Source organism: Empidonax traillii, unplaced genomic scaffold (assembly GCF_003031625.1).
Source record: "Empidonax traillii isolate 1590-97213 ecotype Southwest subspecies unplaced genomic scaffold, ASM303162v1 scaffold283:size781446, whole genome shotgun sequence".
Taxonomy (NCBI): Eukaryota; Metazoa; Chordata; class Aves; order Passeriformes; family Tyrannidae; genus Empidonax; species Empidonax traillii.
In genome coordinates this window covers 411,396-439,027 of record NW_020955476.1, presented here as the reverse complement: position 1 = coordinate 439,027, position 27,632 = coordinate 411,396, and the positions used below count along the sequence as shown (strand labels likewise).

The 27,632-nt window shown below is 41.4% G+C and overlaps 1 protein-coding gene across 3 annotated transcripts in view; it reads left to right on the top strand.

Annotated features, from left to right (window-relative positions):
* The window catches only part of PRIMA1 (proline rich membrane anchor 1), a 53,775-nt gene extending 30,180 nt beyond the window's left edge, over window positions 1-23,595 (top strand). For 2 of the 3 annotated variants that reach the window (XM_027890295.1, XM_027890294.1), the window contains 2 exons: window positions 1,114-1,243; window positions 19,139-23,595. In XM_027890295.1, coding sequence (XP_027746096.1) covers window positions 1,114-1,243; window positions 19,139-19,238 — 230 coding nt within the window. In that variant the 3' untranslated portion in view covers window positions 19,239-23,595. Of the gene's footprint in view, window positions 1-1,113; window positions 1,244-15,914; window positions 16,869-16,949; window positions 17,008-19,138 lie in introns of those variants that run through there. The other variant, XM_027890296.1, reaches the window with a different exon arrangement.
* Window positions 23,596-27,632: the final 4,037 nt, after the last annotated feature.

The window sequence follows — 27,632 nt, the reverse complement described above, 5'->3', positions numbered from 1 at the left end:
GCAGAGGTCAGATCACAGTAAATAATGCCAAACTGATGACATATTTTACCTTGTGCAGCTATTTGTGATGTATGTAAAAGGAAATTCAGAATATCAAATTAAACAATTAGACTGGAAAAAGCTATTTGCTGTATTTAATTCTCTCCCCTACTTAGCTGAGCATGTAGATATAGATAGTTCTGTTGACTGATTCATTATTAAACTTCACTTAAGGTGACTGAAATTCTCATGGAGTTCATGTGATTGTACATGCTGAATTAAGGCTCTCTTTGCATTTTGTAATACACTGGTAGTGCTCATGACATTGGCTGTTGGTCACCATTCTTCAGGAAATAAGTATCCCCTCAAAGCATGGGAAAAGAAACATGGCCCTGAAGAAAAATATATTAACTAAACGCCACCAGATACAAAATATTGTTTGTTTTGAGTAATATTTACATAGAAAATTCTAGCCCTAATTATAATAGGAAAAATGTAACAATAACCGCTTATGTTTTCACAAGTTAACATTTTTAATGTTAACATTTCTTAACTATTTGACTTAGAATTAAAAGACAGTGTAATGGAAAAGAAGCTTGTCAACTATAATACTCTGAAAGCAGTTAATAAATGTAAATAGAATTAATATTCTTTAAAAACAAATCCCCCTTCCTCACTCAAAGTTTACAGTAATATTAGCTGCCATATGGATTGGTAGGCACTGCTGCAGCTCCCCAACAAACCTCCCCTAATGGGATTTCAAATCCTACTCTTATCAGCTTAACATCTCTCTCTAAAATTAAATCTGATGCAGCAGGAGATGGCAAATGCAGAGGGAGATGTTTCCCACGAGTAGCAGAGATGAGCCTTTCTCCTTCGTGCTGAGCACCAGATTGTAGACAATGCTAACACAGAGAACTTGGTCATCTGGGGACCATGACAAGAAATATCTAGTACTCAAAAGAGCAATTGATTGCTTGGGGGAAAAAAAGAAACGGGTCGTAAATGTGACATAACCTCTTTGTCTGTATCTGTGGCCCTGGCATAGTGCTACTGCAGGGGAGACTGAAGCGTATCTAATTATACCCTGTTGATTTGGGGGAACTTACATATTTTTCTACTCTGTTTTTACAGCTCCCAAGTCTACCTTTTGTCCCACTGAAGAGACCTGGTGGCCAGGCCTGATTATTATCATTGCAGTATGCTGCGCCACACTAGTGTTTCTCTTTGTAGTTGTCATCATTTGCTACAAAGCCATAAAAAGGTAAGACTCCAGATGCTTTTACTGTGCTTAGGGCAGTAAAGGTTGACCCAAGGTTTGCCTGACACTTTGTCTTGTTTAAAGGCATTCCTAAAGACAAAAGGCATCCTGAAGTCAGCATGTGTTTCCGTTGGAAAGTTACTTATGTACCATATTTTGCCTGTATAAAGGGTGAAGTTCAGTCATGGGCACGAGGAGGGGAAAAACTAGAAATGGGATAGAGTACAGTGTTCAGATTAATAAGAATTTGCCTGAAGTCATATTGCTACAGGTCGCTGGTGAATGTGGAAAACGTTGGCTTGGCCAAGTATGGAGGTGGGAAACACTGTCCTGTCCACTTCTGATAGTATTTAAAATTTACATGAGGGATATGAGATTTTTGGCCCAGGCCCATACTAATTTTAGCACTTCAGATTGATTCAACCTCTTTTAACTCTAAGTATACAGTAATTTGTATAGTTTTTCATTTGGAGGCTCTACTTCCAATTTATTCTTGCTTCAAAATTATGACCTACAGAATAGAATTCAAAACCTGTCTCTTTTAATGTAAAAGCCTCTGTGAAACCTGTGTACAACATGGTGTGTAGTAACCATTTCAGGTCCCTGTCTTTGCAATAGCAGTGCTTCATATTGCCTCAAGTAGTTAGAAAGTATTAACTTCAGTTACACAGAAAAATGGGAGTGAGAATAATTTCTTCATTTAGATAACATTTTATATTTCTGGTGAAAAAAGTCAAAACTAACATTTCTGTATGAAAGCTCCAACTGCAAGTCCAAAGGGTCAACTTAGAGGAGAAAGTAACTTGTGGAACTTGAAGGCCAGAGATGGATGAAGCTTCTTTTCTCCTCTATCATTTTTAGTATGGCTCTGACAACACCCCACAATAGTGTCTTCATGGTGTCACTGTTTTATACCATGAGTGTCTTAGACACGAGCTCTTAGTATATCGAGGTGACCCAGCCTGAAGTAGAGATTGCAATATGTCATCCATACCTCTCATGAGACACTGCAATGACACTGAATTGCACCTTGGATTAAATAACAATTTTTCTCAACTTTTTGATTTTTGAATGATATTTTCTTGGGGGGAAAAAGGAAAATAAATGAAAATACCTTTCAGGAAAAATGTTATCTCCATGCAGAGTGACTGCAAGATTTCTGTTGAGCCTCAGCAGGGACATCACAATAGTGGAGCATTGGACATGCTTTGTGATTGCTCGAAAAATTTATACAGACTTTGAAAGAGCATCAAAAAGGGAGAACTCAAACAAGAAGAGCGAAGTCTCTATTTTATTTCTTATTTAAATTACATAAGTATCTTTGCTATTCTAGTTTAGCTGAAATGAATGTTTATTATTTTGGGGAAGCAGGAAAGCTTTCACTGTAGCAACTACACTTTTAAAAATTATTTCTGGAGGACAGAGATCAGAGTCAAATTGAATTGGTAACACAGTGAAAAAATGTCTCACTTGTAGATCCTGATCTATCATTGCTGCTCCTTTGTATTTGTCTGCCAAATTGTGAATGATTTGTGTCAAGGCTGCAAAATATACATATGGGAGCAGCAACTCTCCAGGGCAACTTGTGCCTAGGAAGGAATTGCTTCTCAAATCTGCTGTGATGCTGGTAGATGGGAGGAACAGAAACAAAGTTTAAATAAATGAATTCAGAGCTGCCTTGCAAAGGTCTGGGGAATTCACATAACTGCCTCATGCTTCATGTCAGTGAAGAATAATACTGATACTCGATGAAGACACCCATTATGTGTCAACAATATGAATATCAACATACAAGTCATCTGCTTGAACAGGCATTAAGCTCAGAGAAAAGTGAAAATTCCTCTTAGATCTTCTTATTGTTGACATTCACACTGCTGACAAATGCTAAGCTAAAAACTTCTCGGATATGGGATGGACAGCTGTGAAGGAAAACCTTATTAATTAGAATTTTACAGATTAACTAGAGCATTTCTTTTCATCAATGACTCTTTCTTTAAACAGTTCTGCTAAAAGAGTGCCCTAAGTGCCTGGCAGCATTCCCCAGCAGTTCAGGTTTCTTGATCCACTGTAAAAGATATCTATTGATAAATACTGAGAAATAAGATCAGATGCTTCACAAGAGAAACATCTCTGCCTTCAACACAGAGTATTATCATATATTGTTGAGATGAAGTGGCTTTAGTTAGAGGGAGAAATCCTTCACTATGTTTTTCATCTGGGAGGTAGAAGTGGCTAGAAAAAGAGTAAGGGGATTAATCTGGGTGATACTGAAGCCTAGAGTCTCCAGTGGGTTCCCAGCCTCTGACCCCATAACTGTGGGCTGCCCTTTCTCACACCCTCATCCCACCAGCTCTCCTCTGCACCTGTCCTTCTAGGCCCTCCTTCCTGCACAACTCCTGGAACTGTAACCTCTGTCATTGCAGCATCTCTGACAAATCTGTCTCCTACCTCCACTGAAGAGATGGTGAAGAGTAAAATAACAGCAGTCATCTGGTTGTAAGGTGTAACAAGGCTTAAACGTTTTACTAGGAAAGTGCAGGCAGGGATTATTTGCACAGAGTTTGTATCTGTTGTATTAATCCCTCACTTTCATGTGAATCAAATTTGAAGTGGAAAAGAAAAGGAAAAATCCTATTGTGTTTAAAAGTTGAAATCTCATTTCCTGGTTTCAAAGGGCCAGACGCAGCAAAACTCTCTCGTGTCTGCTTTTCTGCATCAGGAAGAGAGGGAGTGACTGTCCTTGAGGTATCATAACTCAAATGTATTTTTACTCAATCTATGTATAAACTGTTTCTCTCAGGGTAGTTTGTTTTCCCGTGTAAAAACTAAAACTTCAGCATATCACCAGTTTTAGGCACTAAGGCATTTTGCAATGAAATACAACCTAGTGGATTGATGCTTCTTTGTACGTAATAACTACCTGAGCCAAGCGAGCATGCTACTACCTCCATCCATGCATCTCCCCTGGAAGTACTCAGGTTCTCCCAATATGAAGTGGTCATAGGAAAAGCTGAAATCCATTCCAGTGAATGGATTTGACCTCTCTTATCCACGAGGGAACTAATAGCTAATTGCATCTCTCAGCTTTAATACTCAGAGAAATGCTAGGCAGGTTAACGCACTGGGAAAATACATATGGAGCGATACTTCAAAGGCACTTCAAGCAACCTCTCAATTTCCTATGTGTGTTGCTGGCGGCTGCAGCATTGAAAAACTGTAAAAAATAGCAAGAGAAGATGAAAAACTGGTTCAAAATTTAGAATACCTCCAAGTAATTACCTAGCATGTCTCTATCTGTAAAAATCTGCCATTCTTACTCTTGCCCCAGAAGACTGTCATCAAGAAGTAAAGGCAGGATATATAAGGACAAAGCATAAACTGGAGTAAACTGGATCATTTCAGTATATTACATGGTTTATGGGCTTGGACAAGTGCACAGTGAATGCGAGCAGCTCATCTTCATCTGATGTACATCAATTCAGAATCAAAAACAATCAGTGGAATGTAAATCATTTTAATCAGCTGGGGAGGTGACTGTCTCTTAAGCTTTTTTAACATCTGCAAGCATCTGAATAATAGTAAGACAGTAAGACTGGAGGAAAGTGAGAAGTAAACAGAGTAAAGAAGATTAACAAGTGTTGTTTGGTAAATACGCAGATGAGATGGGGGAGAGAGAGACCTGCAATATGTAATCCTGTTTCTGCAGCTCACTGGTGTGTCGGTGTCTGTGAGAGAAGTAAGATATTTACATAAAATGGAAAAATAAATCCCTGGCTTTCTGTATGAAATGAAGATACTGGAGCCATCTCTCAAACCTCAAAGGGGAAAACAAAGCTGAGCATCCTGGTCTCTGTGACAAGTGATGTGCCAGCTATGCAACCTGGCAGGAGGTGTTTCAGATGGTTTTCCAACATGTGAAAAACATATACTTAGTATCTTCAGAATATCCATACAGTCTGAGATGACCCATGAGCAGCATATTTTGTCTAGGGATGTGGCTCCTTGGCTCTGCTGGATTTTGGGTAGGATGGATACATCTGTTTTCAGATATACCACAGAGCTTGCTGCCAAAGAGCCCTCTTGCTAAGTCAGCAGGGGAAAACAGGCTGATGATAAGCAGGTTTTTCATGATACACCTTTTATTCACCATTCTAACTTTGTCAAGCTGCTGTTATGTATGTGTCCCATAGCCTAAGAGAAAGGTACCATAAATGCCTACATATGCACTTCCTTAAATAGGCACTGAGTTCACCTTCAAATAATAATTAAATGAAAGAAAACATTGTACTGAAATAAAATGACAGGTCATATTTAAACTGTCTTAAAATTCATTGCTCAGGTATTTTTAGGGTGCTTAGTATTAGTGCATGATTTATGGTCCCTGTATACTGCAAGGTCTAGTTTCAAAAGTGAGAGCAAGGTTCTGAAATTTGGCTTTGTTTAACAAAACAAGGCAGATGCTTGTGAGGCAAAAACACTGAGGAGGCCAAGAAGTGGCAGTGGGGGCTATGTGAGAGTGTCCCATGGTGCAGGAATTTATTGCCCACTAAACAGGCCATGGCCCTGTTCCTTTCCTCCAGCTCATTTTGTACCACTCACTCCCCCCACGAGTAAGAACTGTGTAGTCCCCTACATGGCTGTCTCCTATGATCTAGTTCAAAATCATTATTAATTGCAATAAAACAGTACTGTCTGATGTGGAGAGAGAAGATAGAACAGCATCCTAAATGTACTTATCTGCTTAAAAGAAGGTATTCATGGCATGACTGATGACAGACAGGTCAAGGTGAAATGAGATTGTTGATCTCTTCTACCTGACACATTAGAAGGTTTTGTACTGAAATCATGCCTTAATTCTCAGTAGGTGCCAGTAAAGACAACAGCTGCTCAGGAGATAGAGTAAGATAGCTGATGGAAAAGCTGGGTTTAAAAATACTGTTTGAGTGGGGAATGTTGAAAGGGAACAAGAAGGTCTATGGGGGCAGTTCTCTGTCTCTGATGCAATTCATCCATGTCAGACCAGTTCAGTTCTGCGAAAGGGATCAACCCCTAAGAAATGCCATTCAAAAGGGAATAGGGTCTTCATTGGAAGACCTTGGGAATGTTACTGAGGACAGTTGCAAGACTTGAAAATTTTGGAAAAGCAAGGAAAACACATTGTAGCCTGATTCCACTGTCTGAATGTTGATGCTTAACAACAACAGGATCAGTATCTACCCCTGAACACCTCTGTCCTGGTCTTCTGTTACACCCAACCAAAGCCCACCATCCTCATATGTTGCTTAGCCTCTCTGCCTAATCATCTCCCAGTAGTGAATTTACTCCCATCCTTGGAATGAGGCTGCAGATGGTCTACTAAAGACAATTTAAATACCTTGAGCAACCAATCTTTCTTCAGGATACCTCATATTTTAACCATAAAGAAATGAGTTCATAGAAATACAGAATGGTTGAGGTTAGAAGAGATGTCTTGAGATCATCTAATCCAAACTTCTGCTCTAACAGTCATCTAGAGCAGGTTGTTCACATCTGTGTTCTGCTGGGTTTTGAATATCTCCACAGATGAAGTGTTCTTGCTGGTTTTCTTGTGTTCTTTCAGAGCTATCACTATTTATTAAACTAAATGTAGCCCTGCCTGATGAAAACTCTGTGCTAGTACAAGGAAAATCAGTTGTTATCCCAAACAATATTGAAGTCTAGACGTTGGTTGTGCAACAATTTCCAGGATAGTGTTTATGAGACAAGCAAGCTGTTGAACAGCTTTACGACTTGACCCAAGCCCACTAGAGATGCCAGAGCTCTGCTGTATTTATTCTACTGATTTAATGGCATCATTGGGGATTTTGGACAGGTTACTGTAATTGGCACTGCCCCATGTTTTTTGGGTGCGTCAAGATGAAGGAAGATTGGCCTTATGTTTTAAGTACAACAGCAAAAATATTGCTACTACTTGTTAGGTTCTTTTGACAGATCAAGGGCTGATGTATAAAGTGGATGAAATAGTCTTTTACTTGGAGAGGCAGCTGAGCCAAGCTGTGTTAGCACTGCTGTGCAGGACAGTTTGCTTTGCTATTGCATCTGCAGAATGTGTTGGTTGGATGAGCAGAAGGATCTGCTCTCCAGTGATGTCAGTCTGGGATTTTTATAAGTGCTACATGTTTTCATACTTGTTACAGGATAGGATTTCTCTGTCTCTTCTAAGTTATACAAACTCACATTCTGCTAGGGAGAAAGTTTGTGGTCATAAATGGATAAAGTGCCCCGCTGTTTCTCATAGCTGGGAGCTGGAAGCCTTCAGGAGGCTTTAGTTTTTAGCATAAAACAAGTGGTCCAAGCGTTTCACAGAATACTCTCTTACAGATCATTTTGCACTTTCTCCATCCTAATTTGTGATGTACTGATAAAGATGCCAACAGAAATCTGAAGAGCATTATGGTCTATCCTGTGAACGATTAACTTTCCACTGTGACCTGAAACAAATTTCTCTTTCTACTGCAGAAGAAATTGAACAGGCAGAAGTCTACCAGTAGAGCAAAGTATTGTAGAGATATTGCCTCAATGCAACTCTAATAGTCATGGGTGGATTTTACGTGCTCCTAACAGAGTAGAAGACTCAACAGACTGTAAGGCTGGTCTAATTGTATTGGTTGGATTTATCCCAGCACAATTAGAAGACACAAGTGAATGCTAGAGCTTTAAAACATGCAGGAGAGTTGCCAGGTTTACCATGATGTTTTTACTGTATTTTTTTCTGAAGGAAGAGAAATAAAATTTCCTTAGACATTCATATGTTTTTTAAGCCAATCGTAGTTTTTGCAAGCTGACATGAGGTCACTTGTGGCTGACCCTGCTGGTGAAAAGCCACAGCTGTGGGTGAGGCATACCCAGCACATTTGAGAAAGTTTTTGCATTGATTTGAGCTTAGGACTGTGTCTTTTACAACCTGCAAGAACCCAGCAGCAGCATCCTGGGGTTCTTGGGTCAGTCTTTTTTTAATTCAGAAGAAATTGTGCCCATGGTAGTAAGGCAGGTGTGTGGATCCTTTAATCCAGCTCTGTATGACCCAGAAATTCCCTCTACACAATAAGATTCCTATAGAAAACTCCTGGATGCCCTTATTGCCCCTTTTTGCTTTCCACAAAGGATTTACAGTGCATCTGGAGTAAAAACCATAAAGTCTGATTTCTCCAGTGTCTGAATAACTGCAGCTCCTGACGAGTTCAGCACACATGGTGAATTGCAGGAGTTCTAAACCCCCAAAAGTTAGAACAAGAAAGTTAGAAAAGCATGGGAGTGCCCCAGCAGCTCCCACAAGTGTCCCACACTGCCCCAGGCAGGCTTTGCCAGACTCAATCTGCTCTGCCTCAGGCCGACAAAAGCCAGACCTGAACGAGGAGCAGCTGAGTACCAATTAGTCTCCCACCCATCACATGCATCCAAACACTTTCAACATGATCAGACCATTCAGCACCCATCTCAGCCCTGTGCACATGTCCCTTTCCCTAGTCCCAATCTCTGCCCTTTCATGTTTTCTTCAGAATTTTATTTTCTGCGTCATCCCACCGTTGCCCCAGATTTGGCCAAGTAGAAGACGCCCCCTTCCTGCCTGACTTTTTGGCATCCTTCTGGCCAGCAGCCTTGGCTTGGTGCTACCCTGGGCTCCTCTAACTTGTGGCTTCTACTGGCTTTGATTTTGATGCTTGGCTTCAACCTGGACTCCTGTGCGCAGAGACCCAGGGGAAAGGCAGAGTTCGACAGCAGGAGCTGCACTTGGAAGCACTTCCCTCCTGTGCAGGGAATCCCAGCCAGAGGTAATGAGGCATCTGACCACAGCAATGTTATTTCCCGCTGTAATTTATGTGCATTAGCTTCACACCCTTGTCTAGTTAGTCACAGTTTGGTGTGCAAAGATCTCAGCTTTACCATGTCCTCACAGAGGGCAGGTGTTAATAAAGGAAGGCTCAGAGATTCTTGTCCACTTGAGCTAGTTTCAAGGGTCCCCACTGAAGGAAGGTCACATCTCACACATACCCCTCTTGCTGTGCTATTTTCTGCTCTGCAGCCCCATTGCCCAGAGGGAAAGAGTGCAGACAGGGTCTGCCTCTGCAGATCTGTGACACTGCAGGGGTGCACATCAATCACCTGTAGCCACCCTTGAGCCCCTTGCAGCTGTGCTGCCACCACTTGTGTGGCTGCACAGTTCTGATTTCTGCTCTCTGTCCTTCCTTCTCTGCACCCCCTGTACTTACTGCTGAATATTTGTCATGCTGCAGGGTTGCTAAGCAGCACATAGCTCCCTGCTTGGGAGAGCCTTGCTGTGAAGGCGACACATGCAGTAGGTCAGTGTGGGCAGAGCTGGGGGTGGGAGAAGATGGAACCGTCTGGGGTGGTCCTGCTCTGCCACACTCTTGCCTTGCTCTCATACCAGTGTGCCCTCCATCAGCAGGCACGTGGCCACCCCCTCCAATATGGCTGGGCTAGAGAATGATGCTCCAGGTTTGTCCATCTTGGAGACCTGCTGGCTAATGTCAGAGAGCATTCGTGGAGATGGACATCACAGCATCCATTCCCCAAGCTAATGCCGGGTGAAGGAGTGAAGCACTAATAACAGAGGGTTAAAGATGTATGTAAAGAGATACATCTAGAGAGTCTGATCCCAGCTGTGTGCAAGGCTGTATTGGGAAAATAGATATTCCTCATTCTGTCCTTCAAAAGAAGCCATGAAAAGAGGTCCCATGTGGAGAAATAGTGCTCTCTTTGGTGTTTGCTTTTTGAGGCAGCAGCATGAAGCCTTATGAAATACGTTAATACTCCCAAGCTGCTGGAACTGTAGGTTCTTCCCTTCAGCTGCTCTGAGCCCCGAGAAGCCAGTGTGGAGGCTGGCTGAACTCAAATTCTTCTTCAGAAATTGTCCTCGGTTACAATTTTCTAAAGCCACAGCTGCACAAAACCGGATCTTTGCATAGACATCAAGGTGTGCAGGACTTTCTGGTTGTTCTGCCTCTGCATGGACTTGCCCCATTGCACACCTGGAGCATGGGAAAGCTGAGGCCACCCTGTGCAGTCCATGGACAGTGGGTTTGCATTTATCCTGCAAAGAGCAGGGTCTGGCTCTGCAGACTCTTCATTGTGAGTAGAGAAAGCCAGAAGCAGATGCTTAGAAATAGCAGTTTCACTCTACTTGGAGGTAGAGACAGATTGCCTCAAATGCAAAGTGATTTAGATAGCTGCAAAGGTCAGTTCATTTTACAAGTTTTGATTTTCTTCTCAGTTCCTTACATTTATTTGTGTTGCAGACAGTCTTCTCTTAAAGATATTTATATAGCAGAAGATCTCCAAAGAATTCTTGTTCATCTGCACAGAAATTAATCATACTATTTAAATAATTTTGTGAAATAGCAGTAGCCTTGTTCTTCTGTACGGATCAAATCTTACCACTCAATTTCTTGATTTGTATTCAGCAAAAAATCTGGGCACAAAGTAGCATAGAAGATCAACTTTGTTTTGGAGATGGAAAAGTCCATTGCCTAAAAATGGCAGTATCTACAGTCTCTTGGCTGGTGAGAGACATACTGTCCTTCAGAGACAGCAAGGGAGCGGTGAAGATCCTTTGATCATCTCCTCTCTCAGTCTCTTATTATTCCAGCCCCACATCTTTCTGGTACTGATGCCCAATCTGACCGGGAGCATGGACACCAAAAGCCATCCAGTTTGCAGACATGGTTGGCAATTCCTGTACCTTTTCCTTCCTCCACTTTCCCCTTCAATATGGAAGCTGTGTAGTTTTCTCCCTCTCCCTGCTCTCTCCTCCAGTGATCCCAGTTCAAATTGGTATTCTGAGAGTAAAAGAAGCTTTTATTTGCATCTCCAGCCTAAATTTACCTATGGCTTCTTCTCATTTCTTCCTTTCAAATGCCCTTCTCCTTTTCTGGTGTTCCCTGAGGCCAATTCCATCCACTCTCTTTTCATTAGACTAGACTGTTCAAGCTTGTTTATTGTCTTCTATAAGAAGTTAGGACAGAAATTGGAGTTGGCTACTCTCTTTAAATTATAGGCTTGTTAGGAGAGATCAAGCCTAATGCAATAGAGTTACATGTAATTCCATTTATCTGGGTGGGACATAGATGTTGCCAATCCCAGGCTGTTTCTGGATTGCTTGGCAGATCATGATGCACCATGGACTGAGCTCCATGAATGTGCCTTAGCTGCCTACACTGCTCTGCAGCAGGACAGACCTTTGAGGAGCAGGAGTATGCCCGGCTCATCCCTAAATGGCACTGCCCCAATGTAAGCGCCATGGACATGGCCATGCTCCAGACATGTTTTGACTTTATTCCACACATTTAATGCCTTTTCTTTTCTTCTTCTTTTGGTTTTTGAGGTTTCGGTTGGGGGGTTTTTGGGTTTGTTTTTAGTTTGTCTGTTTGAGGTTTTTTATTTCATTTAGTGGCTTTTGCCAAGCTGGAAAGCTGACAACATGAGCTCATTTTTTTATATTAATCTCATTCATTTTTTTTCTTTTTATAATCAAAACATATCCACAGCGTATTCCACACTGAGAACACCTGACAGATAATGTCAGCTCCAGTCAATAACCCTCCAGTCAATAAAACCTTTTAAAGATCATTAGAGGGAATTCAAAGAATGGGTTGCAATATGAGGGGTCACTGAAAGTACTTTTATCAATTATGTTGGTTAATTGTCCAGTATCCTAATAGTAAAGCTGTTTTTCTTCCTTAAGATTGGTTTTGTGTAGGAGAATAATTCTGAAGTTAGCTTAATTGAAGGACTTAGTTGGAAATGGGATTGCATCACCTTAGTCTCCCAGGGACAGATCTTCCTCTGTAACATCAGAACAAATCTTCCTCAAGTCCAACAAAGTCTGTGGATTTACTCTGACTTTGCACTGCTGAAAATAAATGAAGACTAAACTCCACTTCTTGAATTTCATGTGCGACTCAGCAATCTACTGCAATTACTTGCAATCTGAACAGGCCAAATCCTCCCTTCAGATATACCCAGAGTGACTTTAGCAAGCTGGGATAGATGCAGTTCTGCAGAAAGAGATCTGCCTGCCATGCTTTGCAAGCCTGAGTGCACCAGCTCAGGGAACCTCTAAGTGCTGATGAATGGCTGCAGAGCAGTTACGTATGGATCATTTTGTTTCCCAAGAGAAGCACTCAGCAAAGGCTGGATCTTCAATCTGTGCACAGAGAGGGGGATTTGAGTGTGAACTATCCCAAAACAGAAATCGCCCACACACCTGCAGGGCTTGCTTAAATATATGCCAGGAACTGGTCAGCTAAAACTGGCTGTGAGGGAGAGCCAAAGTAGCTGTAAATTGCAGGCTTCCAAATGGTCATGTGAACAGCCAGCAAAGAATCATCTCTCCTTAGGAGATTTTATCTTGGGGTTAGATCAAAGGCTATTGATGCAATATGACTTCCAGAGTTGTGAAAGAGACTTTCCCCTTTTGCATAATGGTCCTAGCACTGTGCAGAGCACTTGCACAGATCTTCTCCCCTTCTCCACACAAGACAGACAAAAAAGGTCTGAAGATGTTAAAAATTGTATGCTTAGTTGCTCTTGTAAATATTATTTATCATCTGATCACTAGTTTTGTTTGGCCAAGACTGAAGTACTCACAGGTCTCTAGGGAAAGAATGGCCTTTTCTGATTCACAAAATACCTTTTATTTCTTTTTATAAGGAGAAAAGGGGCAATGAAGCTTGAGGAAAGAGAGCTCCATCAAATGTCCAAAACTGAAAATAACCCAGTATACATATTCCTTCCAAATGCCGCAGGCAGTATCATCCAAGTTACCTATAAAACTCTGTAGTTTGGAAGAGTAAGTAAAAAACATCATATATTGGGGTAATAAGTAATAAACACTGGGACAAGACAGTTTGTCTTTTAGATGCTGGGCTACCTAACTTACCAGAGAGAAGATGGGAATATGGAGAATGTAAGAGCCTTGCAAGACTGGGAGTACTGAGCGTTGGTCCCTGACCAACACTGAGCAGTAGTGAATGTGTTGCTGAAAGTTGTCCAGATGGAGCTGTGTTTTATTATGACTGTAAAACATTTGCTTTTTACATGGGAGGTAGTTGAGCCAGTAACCTCTTTCTACAAGTAATGAATAGTATGCTGCCTTTTTTCTGGACAGATAGATGGTCCACATATGGCCATTAACTAATTTAATAGAGAAAAAACAAGGTTTCAGAGAATTTTCATCATTAGGATTTCTTCTTTGATTTCTGTCTTTAGATTGTCAAATAAAATATATCTGGACTAATTTTTTCTTGTCCTTCTAAGGCAGTCAAAGGGAGAAGTTGGAATGTGACTCTTCTCCTGGCTCTGAAATTTCTCAGCAGATAAGTGTCCTTTTTCAACATGAGCTGCATATGTCCGAGCCATAGCAGCAGGCTGGCCAGCAAGGCTCATGGTGGGTGGCTGCACACGAACTTAATGGCTGCGTCCCTGGAAGAAACTGTTGTCAGTGCACTGAGCTCCTCTATCAGGAGTCCTGTTCACAAACCAGTCTTAAAAGCAAGTTTGCTTCTCCCACCAGTTTCTATTGTGGGAACTGCTTCGCCTCTGATGACTGATGGCCAGCATGAAGCAAATGTCTGTTTGATGAACACCCCCAGTACTGAGATGTAAACAGCTTCCATTCATGTTCTTTATATTCTTATAAACATGCAAGTTATGCAGATTGATGGTCTAGTAATTGAATAACATTACAAAATTTATTCTTCCATTCCTACCCTGTATCTGCTAAATAAGGATGTTTTTTGAAGTGTGACTAGAGCCCACACATCATCTTGTCTGGGCTTCCAGCAGTGAAGTCTAGCTGAGAGCTCTAAACATAGCTGCCAGAAGTACTGCTAGCATCCTAGCCCAGGAGATGAAGCTGAGTGAAAATATGCTTGATAGATATTTACCCTGTTTCTTGGACAACTTTTTGTAACCCAGGAAGATGCCACTGCAGTTTGATCTCTACTGGTAAATAAGTAGCTTGAATATTTCTACTGTGCACTGGGGACTGATAGGACAGACCAATCCTATGAAGTAAATGGGTGTGTTGTATGAGACTCAATTTTACTGAAAAACATTTTTTTTACGAGTTGACAGCTAATGAAATATTCGTCATTATGGAGAAGAGCTGTGAAAACATTGCTCTTATAAGCAAAACAGCTTTCTGATTTGCCTCCTCCCTTCATCTGCTTTTGGTGATGGGGCAGCTCCCCGGCTGCTTATCGTTTCACAGCCCTGTGCTGTGATGTGCATAAGTGGGGCTGCCCAGAGGGCTTGGTAGCAGCTTTGTTCAGGGTAGGAGCTTTCTTGAGGTGAAAGTGCCGTGAGAGGAGAGACAAGTTCTTTATGTGCTACTAAAAGCAACTTCCCGAGACAAGCTGAAAACACAAAAGGCTTTTTGGCATGGGTACCTTGGGCCAACATTGGCACAGGTACAGTTGTGCTAAGACAGTACAGAGACGCCTCACAGCTTTCACCAATGGTAAAATCTCTGTCAGTTGATACTAATACCCATACAATGCAATCTTTCAGATATCTATGTAGAGAGAGTTGTATTTTTGCAGATGGCTTTTACAATTTTGTACCACTGCTCAGAGAAGGGTGAAGTTTCACTTTGGTCTTCTTAGCACTGGGCATCTCCTTCAACAACACCCACTAAAAAGCCTGTTTTTCCTCCTCTAACTACATTTGAGAAGAAGAATGACACTCTATTCCCATTTTAAAAGAAATAGGATATGTGTTTCCTCAGGGAATAATCCAGGGCAGCAAATCGCAAGTCGAGACAGGTGTCTCCTGGCAGTGCTGAGTCAGGTATGGGAACCCCAGAAGGAGGTAAATTTGAGATCCTGTCGTCTGTCTACTGCCAGCCCAAGGTCACCCCTCCTAGTTTCACTGGGTTTCCCCAGGGCCCAGCCTTCCCACATACTGGGGCACTCAACAGAGGCATTGCTATGGAGGCAGGCCACAGCAAACAGGTTTGCAACACTCATTTATTCTGAACTCTCATCCCTTTCAAGCATGAAGCAACTGGAAGTGTATGAGTTGTGAGTTGCACAGTGACTTTTAAACTCTGTTGCAGTTTAGTGTTCTGGACAAAACTGACATTCCCATTTCTGAGTGGTCTTATTCTCCTCAAAGCTTTAATAAGCCTATAATGAGGCATAATAAAGTCATGATTAAATTAAGGGTTTGCTCTGCTTTTGCTTGTTTTCGTCTGAATAGTCATATATAGAGATTTCCTTCAATGGGACACGAGGTGAAGCCCTCCCCTAATACTCTACCACACAACTACCTTACTGACAGTAGCTCTGCCAAATTTACACCGGTAGCCAAAGCTGGCAAGGAGCGTTTTGTGAAATATACCGAGTTTTGTGACTAGACATGATAAAGAGCCAAAAACTATGTTTCCTCTAGGAAATTTTCTGAACACAGAACATACAAATTTTGTTTGCATGTGCATCATTATATTGACCTTTACATAGGACTCTGCAAAGGATTGGTACAAGCCAATATAACAAGTCAATATGAAATTTTTTGATAAATAAGGTTTATAATGTGATCAGAACCTCCTCTGAAATTTAAGCTTGATGTGTGAAATACACTGTTAAATGGATGTTTCGTGCTTTCTTGGTTTTAGGACTCATGCAAGTTAATGCATGTGTGGTGATGGTGACGAGGTCAATGTGGAATCTGAGGCATCATTTCAGGCGTGTACTAAGCTGTACAGAGTTGCATGGCCCTTTCATTCAGAGATGTTTGGCATGAAGAGCGCACCAATTTGTTTGCTAAACATCCAAGCACAATGTATAGCAAATCATACTGTAAAACAATGCAAACCTCTTATTAGCAAACAACCTGTTTCGCCAGCCACCAAGTGAGTATATCACAAATATGAATAGTTCCCTACTCATTCCTTTACTAATTTGAAACATCCCTTTGACCAGTGAAGAGCAGCCCTGAAATGGAAACGCATAAATGCATGGCCATAGCTCATCCTCTTAAAGGGGGCTTGGAGTATTACACATTGGAAGATCATGCATAGTCTACCTTATTAGACAGAAAATAGGATAAAGGGGTTCCCCTTGGTGTGTAAGAGGAAAACTTGCATGCTTGGATCTCAACAGTCAACAAAATTTGGAATAAAAAAGAGCTAGTGGCACACAGAGAGCCATGCCCTAATGCAAGAGGCCACTTGAAAAATCTCAACGGGCCAAAATGACCTTGCATATCTATATACATAAATCATGTTTAATCATGGTGACAAGTGCATAAAGTGTGCCAAGTGAGTGATTTAAATAGTGTAACTTGGTAAAGTTTGACCCCAAATCCATGGCTGATGTGAATTTGGAAACAAATTGAGTGAAGGAGTTAAACAGAGCAGTCTCCAAGCCTGAATTTTTGCATCTGATAAGAGTCTTTTCATTGAGACAAGAAAATAGCTGATTTGTTTTGCTAGCACTAACCCTGAGCAATTGATAAGGTAGAAGAAGAACCTTGATAAAATCTCCCTTCCTCTATTTGCAGGTTCTGTAAAAATGCCCTTCCAATGCATGCAAGTGCCAGTGGTGTCATAACCCTGGCAACCTCTTCAGTAGCATTTGCAGAGAGATTTCACCATCATAGGAGAGTTTCCAAACCAGCCAGGTCTGCAGTCAGACACCAGCATGGGGAGGGGAAAGAGCAAATGTCAGCTCTCAGGGAAGAGCAACTAAAGGAGAAAAAAAAAAAAAAAAAAAAGGGAGGGGCAAAAAAAAAGCAGCAGGGAGGAAAGTAAAAAGAGTTTCAGGAGAACTGAAGCAGTCTGTCTTAAAATCACTTCTAGAAAAGAGAAATATGTAGATAAAAATGAGAGGGATACATTTCTTAGCATAAAGAAAGAAGAAGGTTAGACAGGGAAAGACAATGGAACTAGAGAGGTGCAGAGAGATAGACCAAAGAAAGAAGGAGATTAACAGCAAGTAGAAGTGGCCAAAATATCTTCATTTTTTTGATCATTGATAGGTTTGGAACTGGGAGGGAAAAAAAGGAAAGAATTTTTGAAAGCAGCAAAGAAGTTTAGATAGCCATGGCATTTTTCCTGCCCAGAAAAAAAAAAAAAAAGTGTTGCCATCACATTCTTCATCCTTCTTGTCAGGGATGTGGCAGGGTGCTTCACAATGTCACAAAAGACAGAGCCACAGGACCTTATGTCAGATGTAGACAGGCACTGCATGTTAAGGACTGAAAAACAGTTCATCAAACCCTTAGTCTCAACAACTCTTAGTCCTCCCTTCCCTTCCATTTCCATTCTGTCACAGCTGGAATCATGGCTAATATTAACAAGTTTAATCAGCTAAAGAGAGGCATAAAATAACACAATCAGAAATATTTTCTTTGAAATTACAAGCAAATTAAAATTCCTCTAAACAAATTTATCTGCCTGTAATCATTCTCCATAAATCTTTTATTAATACTTTGCTGAAATTAAATATCATTAACAGTCATTAATTTCTGTTTGTTTGTTAAACATTGTCAAGAACAATAGCACAGACCAACTGTGGTATTACATATATCTGGTCCTCGTTTTGCCCTCAGAAGCACCTTGAACTCAAGGCCCTAATGTCTGAAATATCTGTGTGGAAAGCACAAAGTTTTTTCACAGAGTGATTCTGCATATGCCAAGTTGGAAAGGACCCACAAGGACCATTGAGTCCAACTCCTGACCTTGCGCAGAACCATCCCCAAGGGTCACATCATGTGCCTGAGAGCATTGTCCAAATGCTTCTTGGACTCCGCCAGGTTTGGGGCTGTCACCACTTCCCTGGGGAACCTGTTCCAGTGCCCAACCACCCTCTGGGTGAAGAACCTCTTTCTAATATCCAACCTAAATGTCCCCTGACACAACCTCAGGCCACACCACAGAGAAGAGATCAGTGCCTGCCCCTCCTCTTCCCCTCCCTTCAGTCTCCTCCAGGCTGAACAAGCCAAGTACCCTCAGCTGCTCCTCATATGGCTTCCCCTCAAGGCCCTTCACCATCTTCGTTGCCCTCCTTTAGATGCTCCATAATAGCTTAATGTCTTTCTTATATTGTGGTGACCAAACCTGCACACAACATTCAAAGTGAGGCCACCCCAATGCAAAGAAGAGCGGGACAGTCCCCTCCCTTGACCAGTTGTCGATGCTTTGCCTGATGCCCAGAGAATGCAGAGAAAAACACATGCCTTGGGCAAAAAGCATCTGACTTGTTTTGGGTTTCTACTTTAAACTGTTGTGAACCGTGTTTTATAAGCACCCGTTTTTCTCCACTGGCTGTGCAGATTTTCTGGGGCAGACACCACAGGTGTATGTATGTGTGCTGGTCAGATGAGTTTACTCCTATTAACCGAACACAGTGGGTTTATGGGTTTTATGGTGAGTTGGGTTCTAGGTGGACATGACTGGTCATCATCCCAGTTTGAATGATATAGCACTTTGAGGAGAAAGGCCAGGACTGCCCCATGGCAGAGCCCAAACAGCGTCCCAGCCTCTGCTCCAGAGATAGAGGTGGTGGTGGAGGACAATCCTTCGAGCGGCCTTCATCTCATGTAACAGGTACACCTATATCTGTTACAGGTATCCAGATTAGCATGGACACACCAATAGCACATCATGAGACCTCAGGATCAGACCTCTCACCCTCCAGGTGATAATGGTGCTTGACAAATTTTAACTACTGGTTTGGTCTGTATTAAGAAAGGGAAAAATAGACTGGGAAAGCTCAGCATTGTGATGTACCTTACGTGTCCTTGCTTTCAATCTGTATTGACAAAGAAGATGTTTATCTCTGTTCTTTTTTTTCTCCCCACCCTGCCTATACATCACCGAACCTGGGATCACCCAAGGAAACCAATGAGAAAAGAAGAGAATGGAACCAGTCGGTCTGAATATGCAATGACCTCCTCCCAGAACAACAAAACAGTTGATAACAATGCGGTCGTATAATCCCGGAAACCCCGCCAAGGCGCAGGAGGTGGTAAACTTTCAAAGCACACACATGGAGTATGCAAGGTGGGTGAAATAAGGCAACAAAGGGAGCTGTGTGGCCAAGGACTTCATTTCAGAAACAGCGCACGCATCAGTGATCCAGAAGGGAAAAGCAGGCTGCTCTCCAGGCTTGTTGCTTCTCCAAGGGAGGATAGACTCAACCCACCTGGGCTGCCCGGAGAAAAGGCCTCACAAAGGCATAAGCATTGCATGCTGCATCTCATGAAAGCGATGTTGCGATGCCTCCCGCTTTTTCTTCTTCCTCTCTTCCCCCTTACTTTTAGGTTTGTATTGAGTGTCCACAAAAAGCTGCTAAAGTAGGATCTTTTGAGGAGTGGGTGATCTGCCAGAGTGGTGGCAGCTTTTCATAAATGGGTCAGAGGGAGATGTCTCCATCTAAATGGGAGGACACCCCCCTCTAAAAGGTGGGAGGTGTTACCTGTGTGCTTCTCCAGCCTCTGCAGTTTTGTATGCTAATAATTCATTCTTAGCATTCTTATTATTTCAATATTAAAAGGGGAACAAAGGTTTCTGTTAAGCCATCAAGGAAAATTGGCATAAACTTGTGATTTGTCCCAGGAAATTTATCTGCAGTCTGGTGACTATGCAATTTCCACAGCTGAAGACTTTTCAGGCAAAAGAAATCAAAATGTAAGATTTTAGCAATTATCATTGCTATTGAAAGAGAGACATTATTAAGAGGTGCTTTGAAAGTTATTACTTCAGAATCACTCTCTTTTTTTCATCACACTTTAATTTTATCCTTAAAAATGTCCTTCCTTTGCAAAACTCTACACATTTCTCTGTGTTTGCATCACGTTGATTCCCCAGGGAAACTCCTATGGGAAAGATATTGTTTACATCGTGGCATGTTTGGGCGGGATTGTGTTGAAAAGACTAGCAGCTCTTCGAAGTCCTCTTCATTCACTAGTTGGTGTTGTTTTCTTGAAGTTGAACCTCCTGAACTGACCCACTGAGGACATTGCAGGTCCAGCTTGAAGGACCCCTTTTGAGGGTCCAGAAAGCTGGTTGTGCCCATGTTAACGCAGTCGCTGCCTCTCCTGAGCCGAGAATGCCAACTATGCCAAATTCAGCATAATAGTTTAGTATACTTTCCGTGAGGTGGATTGCAGACTATTTAAAGCAAGGCTGAATCTACCAAAATTCATTTCATATAGGATCTCAGGTTAGACTCAGTAAGTACCCCTTAGGATAAAGGTGATGAGACTAGTCAAGATGCTGGTGTTTCCCCACTGCCTGAAAACTTTTCTTCATGTCACACCTCCAAGTGTATGTCTCCATTTACCTCTGTGCTGAAAGCAGTGATGCAGTCAACGACAAATTTACACCCTGGCTTCTAGTCTGGACATAAAGCTTCAATACCACTTGGTCTCTGTGTCTGTGAGTAACGCCCAGGTGCCAGCCCAGTTTCTGAGATGTGGCTGCACCCTGGCTGTTGTGTCCCTCGGTACTGCAGCACACCAATACTTTCAGTTTTATATAAGGATGTGCCTGAACTGCAGAAATCAGACCTTGATTTGAATGCATTCCTGCCTGCAGTTGGTCGGTTGCTGAGATGAAGAGTTTGGCATGATGGTAGAGGAAGACAATGTTCTGCAGACCTTCCCCAAAAGAAACTGTGGGACGTTCAAATCAGCAGTCTCAGCTCAGGCCCATCTGTAGTTTTCTATTACATATTGAACAATAGGGTGTATGTAAATATAAGTATCTTTTCAACGATAAAATGAAATGCTGCTATATACTGCTCTTGAGAAATTTATGGAATAATTCATTTAGCTTTTTAGTCTGTCATCACTATGTAGAAGTTTAACTACATAAAATTATTTTTTAAAGCTAGATCTTCTTGGGAAATGAATGCAATTACAAAAGTGAAAGGGTATAAGTAACCTTTTGCCCAAGACTATGATCATTCCCAGACACAGTCATGTTGTGTGCTTGCACAAGATGCAGTGATACGTTCTTAGATCCAAAGTGGGATTAAAATGACAGAATTTACACTTTGAGTCTAGTAACCCAAATGTTGATTGCCTAAAGCACTTAGCTCCTAAATACTGTAATAATAATATTACGAGTATATTTCTAGAATATTTTTTAAGCTATAACATTTATTTTGATGTAGTTACCTATGTTTGCCTTTCTTTTTTTACTCCAGTTGTTTCAGCCTAGATATGGAAACGTGGCATAGTTTGGGACTGGTTGCATGTTTCTCTGAGAGTATAAAGTATGAATGCAGATAAGTTTAGCATGATACAGGCTCAGGATTAGCACTTTCTCCTAAAGGTTGTTGGTTTTTTTTTTTCCTAATTCAGCTTTAAAGGCATGTTCTGTAAGGTCAAAATCACAACAGGGACTTGTAGCTCATTATGTCCATCAAAATGTGTTTGTTTTTGCAAGAAAGAGATGATACTAGACACTGTCTGATTTTCATTGCTGTAAGTCGTAAAATGTCCTCACTAGAGAAGACCCTGGTGCATGACACAACCCACAAATAAACCCCCCCAGGCCTCCTGAGGACTCCGCAGGAGAACATAAACGTTAAAAACTTCATGGAGAGCGGGCAGGCAGGACATTGCAAGAAGTAGCACATGCGGACTAGGATCTGTTTTCAACTCTGCCACTGAATCTGCTGTTTACTAGCAAGTAATTTTGCCTCTCTGTGCCTCAATTTACCCATCTGTATAATCAAGATAAAAGTACATACCAGCTCTGTGACAGCATTTTGAGAGATATAGATGTAGCTTATTTACATAGGCAGATATACACTATCGTTATATGCAACATGCTGATAAAAGTATTTGGGCACATAATCACCATAATAGTTCTTGGAACAGACATTTCCCATGTGCTTTTCTAATGCACTGGCCACAGAGGAGCAGCAGCAGACGGGCTGAGAGCTGCTTCTCTGCTTGCCCAGAACCTTTGCTCTCAGCCCTCACACCATGGCATGGCAAGGAGAGGTGGGAAATCTTCCATCGTGTAGTTTTGCCTTTCGATTGCTTCCTAAGTACAGTTGACTACACTGCACTGAAATTTAAAGTGATCTTCAGAAAAGTGTTTAGAAAAGTATACTGGGAGCATATGTAAGTCTTCAGAAAAGAAAGGCTATAAAGGCAGTGTCACTGAGGAGTGAATTCGGAAGCCTGCTGATGTGGTATGAGGTTGTGTTTAACACTCTTCAGACTTCTTGCAAAGTTTTTATAAGAGAGGTTTATGTGCTTCCTTATTATACTATAATTAAATACAAAAGGAAAGGAGTAGGCCTGATGTATAAGCGCTTCACTAAGCAGTGATCCTGGGCCTGGGGAACTGGCAATCTAAAATGCCACTTTAAAAGCATTTTGAGTTCCTTTTTAGCCACCAAAGCACCAGAGATAGAAAGGTCCTGCATAGCTCCATTCACAAAATAGCCGGATCCCCAGCAGATGTGAAGGTGACCAGTTTCTACACAGAAGTTACCTGCTCTGCTCTGACCACCACCAAACAGACTCAGCAAACTGCTGTGCTCAGTCTGAGGGAGAGCAGCCACTCAAAATCTCTTCTCAAGGGTCACCACTAGCAGGGAATGCACTTTAAGGGCCTGAGCTGCAAAGTGTTGAGTTTCCTTGTTCCTCAGCAGCACCAGGAAGGTGGAGCTGCCACCCTTCCTGACCCACACCAACTCAGCAGCATGCCCAGGAAAGCATCTCTGCCTTGGACAGATGCTGCAAAAACAGACATGGAAGGAAAGAAGAAAGTTCTATTAAGTATTAAGATATAAATACATTGATATATATATCTATACAGAGACCTGATTGTCCAGTCTTGCATGCCATATGGTCATAGCATGTGAAGAAAGTGTGGGCGTCCTGCTCGAACCAGGTCATGACCATAGACACTGCCAAGCATTGGAGAATCAGGCCTATGGTAGATATGTATTTACAATACTCCCTGCACCTGTACAAACAAAAATATATTATTTTAAACTGCAACATAGTGTGTTTAAATCAATGCATGAATGTAAATATTCTAAGATCTGCCTTCTTGACTGTGTACCACATGTACAGATGAAAACGAATATTGTTTATAGGAAATCTGTATCAGTGGTTAAATGACTAAAGAGAAAAAAAAATATCAGAATTAATGTTGTCATGTTTCTCAAACAAGCCATTAATGTATATTTAGTATTTAAGGATATTGCTCAATAAGTATGTTCTGTACCAAAAACTGTGTTGCATATACAGATTGTGCAGTACCCTATTTTAAAAAGGCACCATAATTAATTTTTATTTTAAATAAAAATGTACTTGTAAAAAGTTTCCTGTGTCCTGTCAGTTATGTAGTTGAGAGCAGTCTACACACTGAAGGGAGGAATGGCTGCAGTGCCTCTTCAGGCACTCTCTTATTGCCCAAATTCACCCTGCTTGCATGAACACTTTCTGTTACGGGTTTGGGGAAGTTTGGGGCTGCTGCTTGGGGAAGTTTGGGGCTGCTGCTTGTGCACATGTCCAGCCAGGTTCTAGTTCTGTCTCTTCTAACCCTGCAGTTTAATCCCAGATATGTGCATTGCTGGTGCTGCATAAACAAAGGAATTACACTCAGACATTCCTGCAGCCCCACAAAGCTCATGAAACCCTTTCTCTTTATGCCGAGGGGCTGGAAGTTTCCCTAACAACATAGTCTAGTTTTAGACTTATTTATTTATCTTTCACATAATACTACAGACCTTTATTTATTTTTGGTGCAAGAGATAATGTGCATAATTTTATATTCCATTTCCCTGGGTGGGCTTCGTCTTCCCTTTTCCATGTAAGAACAAAAGCAAGTTATGTACCAGTCCTTCAGAAGATCGGCACTGACACAGAGTAATTAAACCTGCACCCTTTCACTGGTATTCACCCCTCCCTGTTCTATATCTTTACCAGACACAGATGCAGAGCACGCCCTGCATGAGGTTTTCTGAAGCCAAGGGGCTGCCACAACCTGAACCCCTCCTTCACAGTAGGGTCTTCCTTCCCCAGCCACAGAAGGAGGCTGAAGTAATTCCTCAGGGACTGCCAGGTACCTGACTGAGGTCAGTTAAGACCAGCCATGGGATGAGAGGATTTTATTATAAATGGGGAGACATTTTGGTTGTCTTTAGTTCACAAGACAATATTCCCTAACAGTTTTTGCTGGTCCCATTGGAATTATTTCATGCCTCAGTTTGACAAAAACCTTAAATGGGACTGAGTGACACTAATCATCTAGCATGGAAGGAGTATGAAGAGTCTGGAGCATAAGCCTTGTGAGGATCAGCGAGGGAGCTGGGAATGTTCAATACGGAGAAAGAAAGGCTCAGGGGGAAACCTTATCTCTCTCTACAACTATGTGGCAGGAGGTTCTAACAAGGTGGGGGTCAGTTTCTTCTCCCAAATAACAAGCAATAGGACAAAAGGAGATGGCCTCAAGTTGCACCAGGGGAGTTTTAGATTGGATAGTAGAAAAAATTTCTTCACTGAAAGGGTTGTCAAGCATTGGAAGAGGCTGCTCAGGGAAGTAGTAGAGTCACTGGCCCTGGACCTATTTAAAAGATGTGTAGATCTGCCACTTAGGGACGTGGTTTAGTGGTGAACATGGTGGTGCTGAGTTAGTGGTTAGACTTGATGATCCTTTCCCAACATAAAGAATTCTATGATTCTGTAATGAAAAGTGATCAGGTGGCAGTTTAATGAATTACAGCAATAACCATTCTGTCATATACTATGATATCCAGCAGACTTAAATATCAGAGATGTTTCGCAGAAGAAAACTTTCAAATTAAAATTTCCCTGTGACTACTGAGAAACAAATTGCCTCTGAAAGGCATTGACCCTTACTTCAGGCATCAGAGCTGCTGGATAAACATTCCTGCTTCCAGTCTGCAGCCAAGGAAGAAGGATGTCACTTTGAAGAGGAGATCTCCACAATCAGGAAGAGACTTCAGGGAAACCATTCAGCAGAAAAAAAGTAGGATATACCCTGGTAAAATTCTGGTGGGGCCCCTCAAGTACTACTTGCACTATAAATATCAGCCCAGAATTCCATGCTGTTTGGCTAAGCTGTTGTCATGCTTTAGCTGTGGTGAGGTGGTCACAGCAAGCAATAGGAGTATTGGGTGCAAATTTGATTGGACTAGAGCACAGTAAAAGAGCTCCAAATCTAAAACAGTGTTATGTCTTGAGCAGAGCTGAAAACATTGTTAAATCATGCAGTATGCAGCAGCTTGCTGTGCTGAAGGGTCTGGTGTTGCCTGGTATGCTTTTCCTCATCTGTCCCCATCACTGGAAACCTATGTTCTGATACCCAGAGAGAAATTAGATAACAAAGTTTTAATATTATTTGGAGAGGGAGCAAGAAATTTGCAATGAGAGGAATGGGGTGTATTCTGTGATTTCGGTAATATAAAATCATTGAAGTCCTTTTCACTGGTTTTATCTAGGCACATGCATTTCCAAAGTCTACATCATTTTAAAAGATGTCCAGTACAATTAGTTTCAAATTAGAGCTTTCTCCATTTCTGAAAGATGCTCTCATTTGGGTATACTCAATTTATGCAGTTATAACCTTTGCCCAAAAAGCAATCATACGTTTTTAAAAAAACGACCAACAACTGATGTTATAGTGTGTATTAGTCTTCTGTTACTGAAGCGTTAACATTCTTAATATATGTTTCTTTCTTATCAAAAATATCTTTTCAAAGCTGATCTTCCATTAATAAAGATTTTATCTAAGCCATTTCCTTAAGGTTCTTTGCTAACTATTATGTCTTCAACCAGAAGACACACAGAAACAGTTGTTTAATTGCAAGCTAGCAAGAAGTTGCCCTTGAAAGTGGCCTGAAACTACTTAACTACTTTTTTAATTTTTTTTTTTAAGTATTCAGGAAAAGATCCTGAGAATATTAATATATTAATATTTTAATATTAAAATTATTAATATATAATAATATATTAATGTTTTAGTTGAAACAAAAGCCCTCACTTTTGTGAGTGCAACATTTAAATACTTGTCCTGCTGCCTCTGTCTTACACTGTGGCACAGTCTGGTATATCCATGGGAATTGGCAATTCTCCTGATTAGACTGTATCCTGCCAGCCCAGCCTGTCTGGGTGTGAGCATCCCTGCAGTGCTGCGAGCCCTGGCAAGGGCTCCTTACCTGATCAACTAATATAAAGCACATGAGATGTCCTGACAGCCGTGGAGGTATCAGCCCCTGGATGAAGTGTGCAGCCCCTGCTGGGGTGTTTTCTGGGGGAGGAGGAATGGTGCAGCTGCTGGGCACAATATGGAACACCAATACCTACTTTGGGCCCTTGGTACAGACAGTCCCTAAACAAGTTAAGGTGCAGCAGCAAGCCATTTGAGGCTGGAGGTAGGCAGTCAAACCCCCTGTATCTTATATTATTAAATGGCATACAAAATATTATACCCATGAAAGAATCATTTCTGCACTAACTAGAGTTTCTGATCAGTCTCCAGTGCTGCTGGGGAGGGGGCAGGACAGGGCAGATGTGACAGATGGAGACCTAGCTCTGTCTCCCTTAACAACTTACAAGAGAAAATCCTACAGATTTAAGTTTCTCCCTTGTTGTATAAATGGCAAGACTTTAAGAAGCTGATTTTGTCGTGAGTGCTGGCTAGATGCACGAAATCTTTTTAATGGCTGTTGGTTTCCATAACCTGTGAGCTCTCATAAAAAAGTATTTAAATAGTGTATATATATATATATATATATACGTGTGTGTGTGTGTGTGTGTGTGTGTGTATATATATATATATGCCTAAAAGTATTATATATCACTGTGGCTGAAAGAGAAAGGAAGTTTCTTTGTAAATAGCAGCTGGCTATTTTCCTTTCCTATGCACTGATATGAATTTCATGAATTCATTTTTGTGCAGCACAAAAAGAACTCGGAGCCGGAACGTGAATATATTTTCCTTTACGTTCAGCATCACTTCCCCCTGCACATGCAAACAGAAATGCTTTCAGTATTTAAGTTTCATTTAACACAGGCATAGTCGGAAGCAGAAAAGAAAATATAAAGAAAAGCAGTCATACAGCAGACACATCCCAGTGAATGAGCCTGTGAGCCAGAGACAGCCTCTCCTATTTTGATTTGTAATTTGAGTATAATTCAATTAGACATTTCAAGCAATTTAAACATTCATGTATTGTCCAGCACCAAAGCATGAACTGTTCAGCAGCAAACAAGTCTTGACAGCCTTAGCAGGCTGAGTGAAAATCCCAATGTTTAAAAGGAAAAGCCCTTATCTAATTGATGCCTACCGGAAAATTAAAAAAAAAAAAAAAAAAAAAAAAAAAAAAAAAAAAAA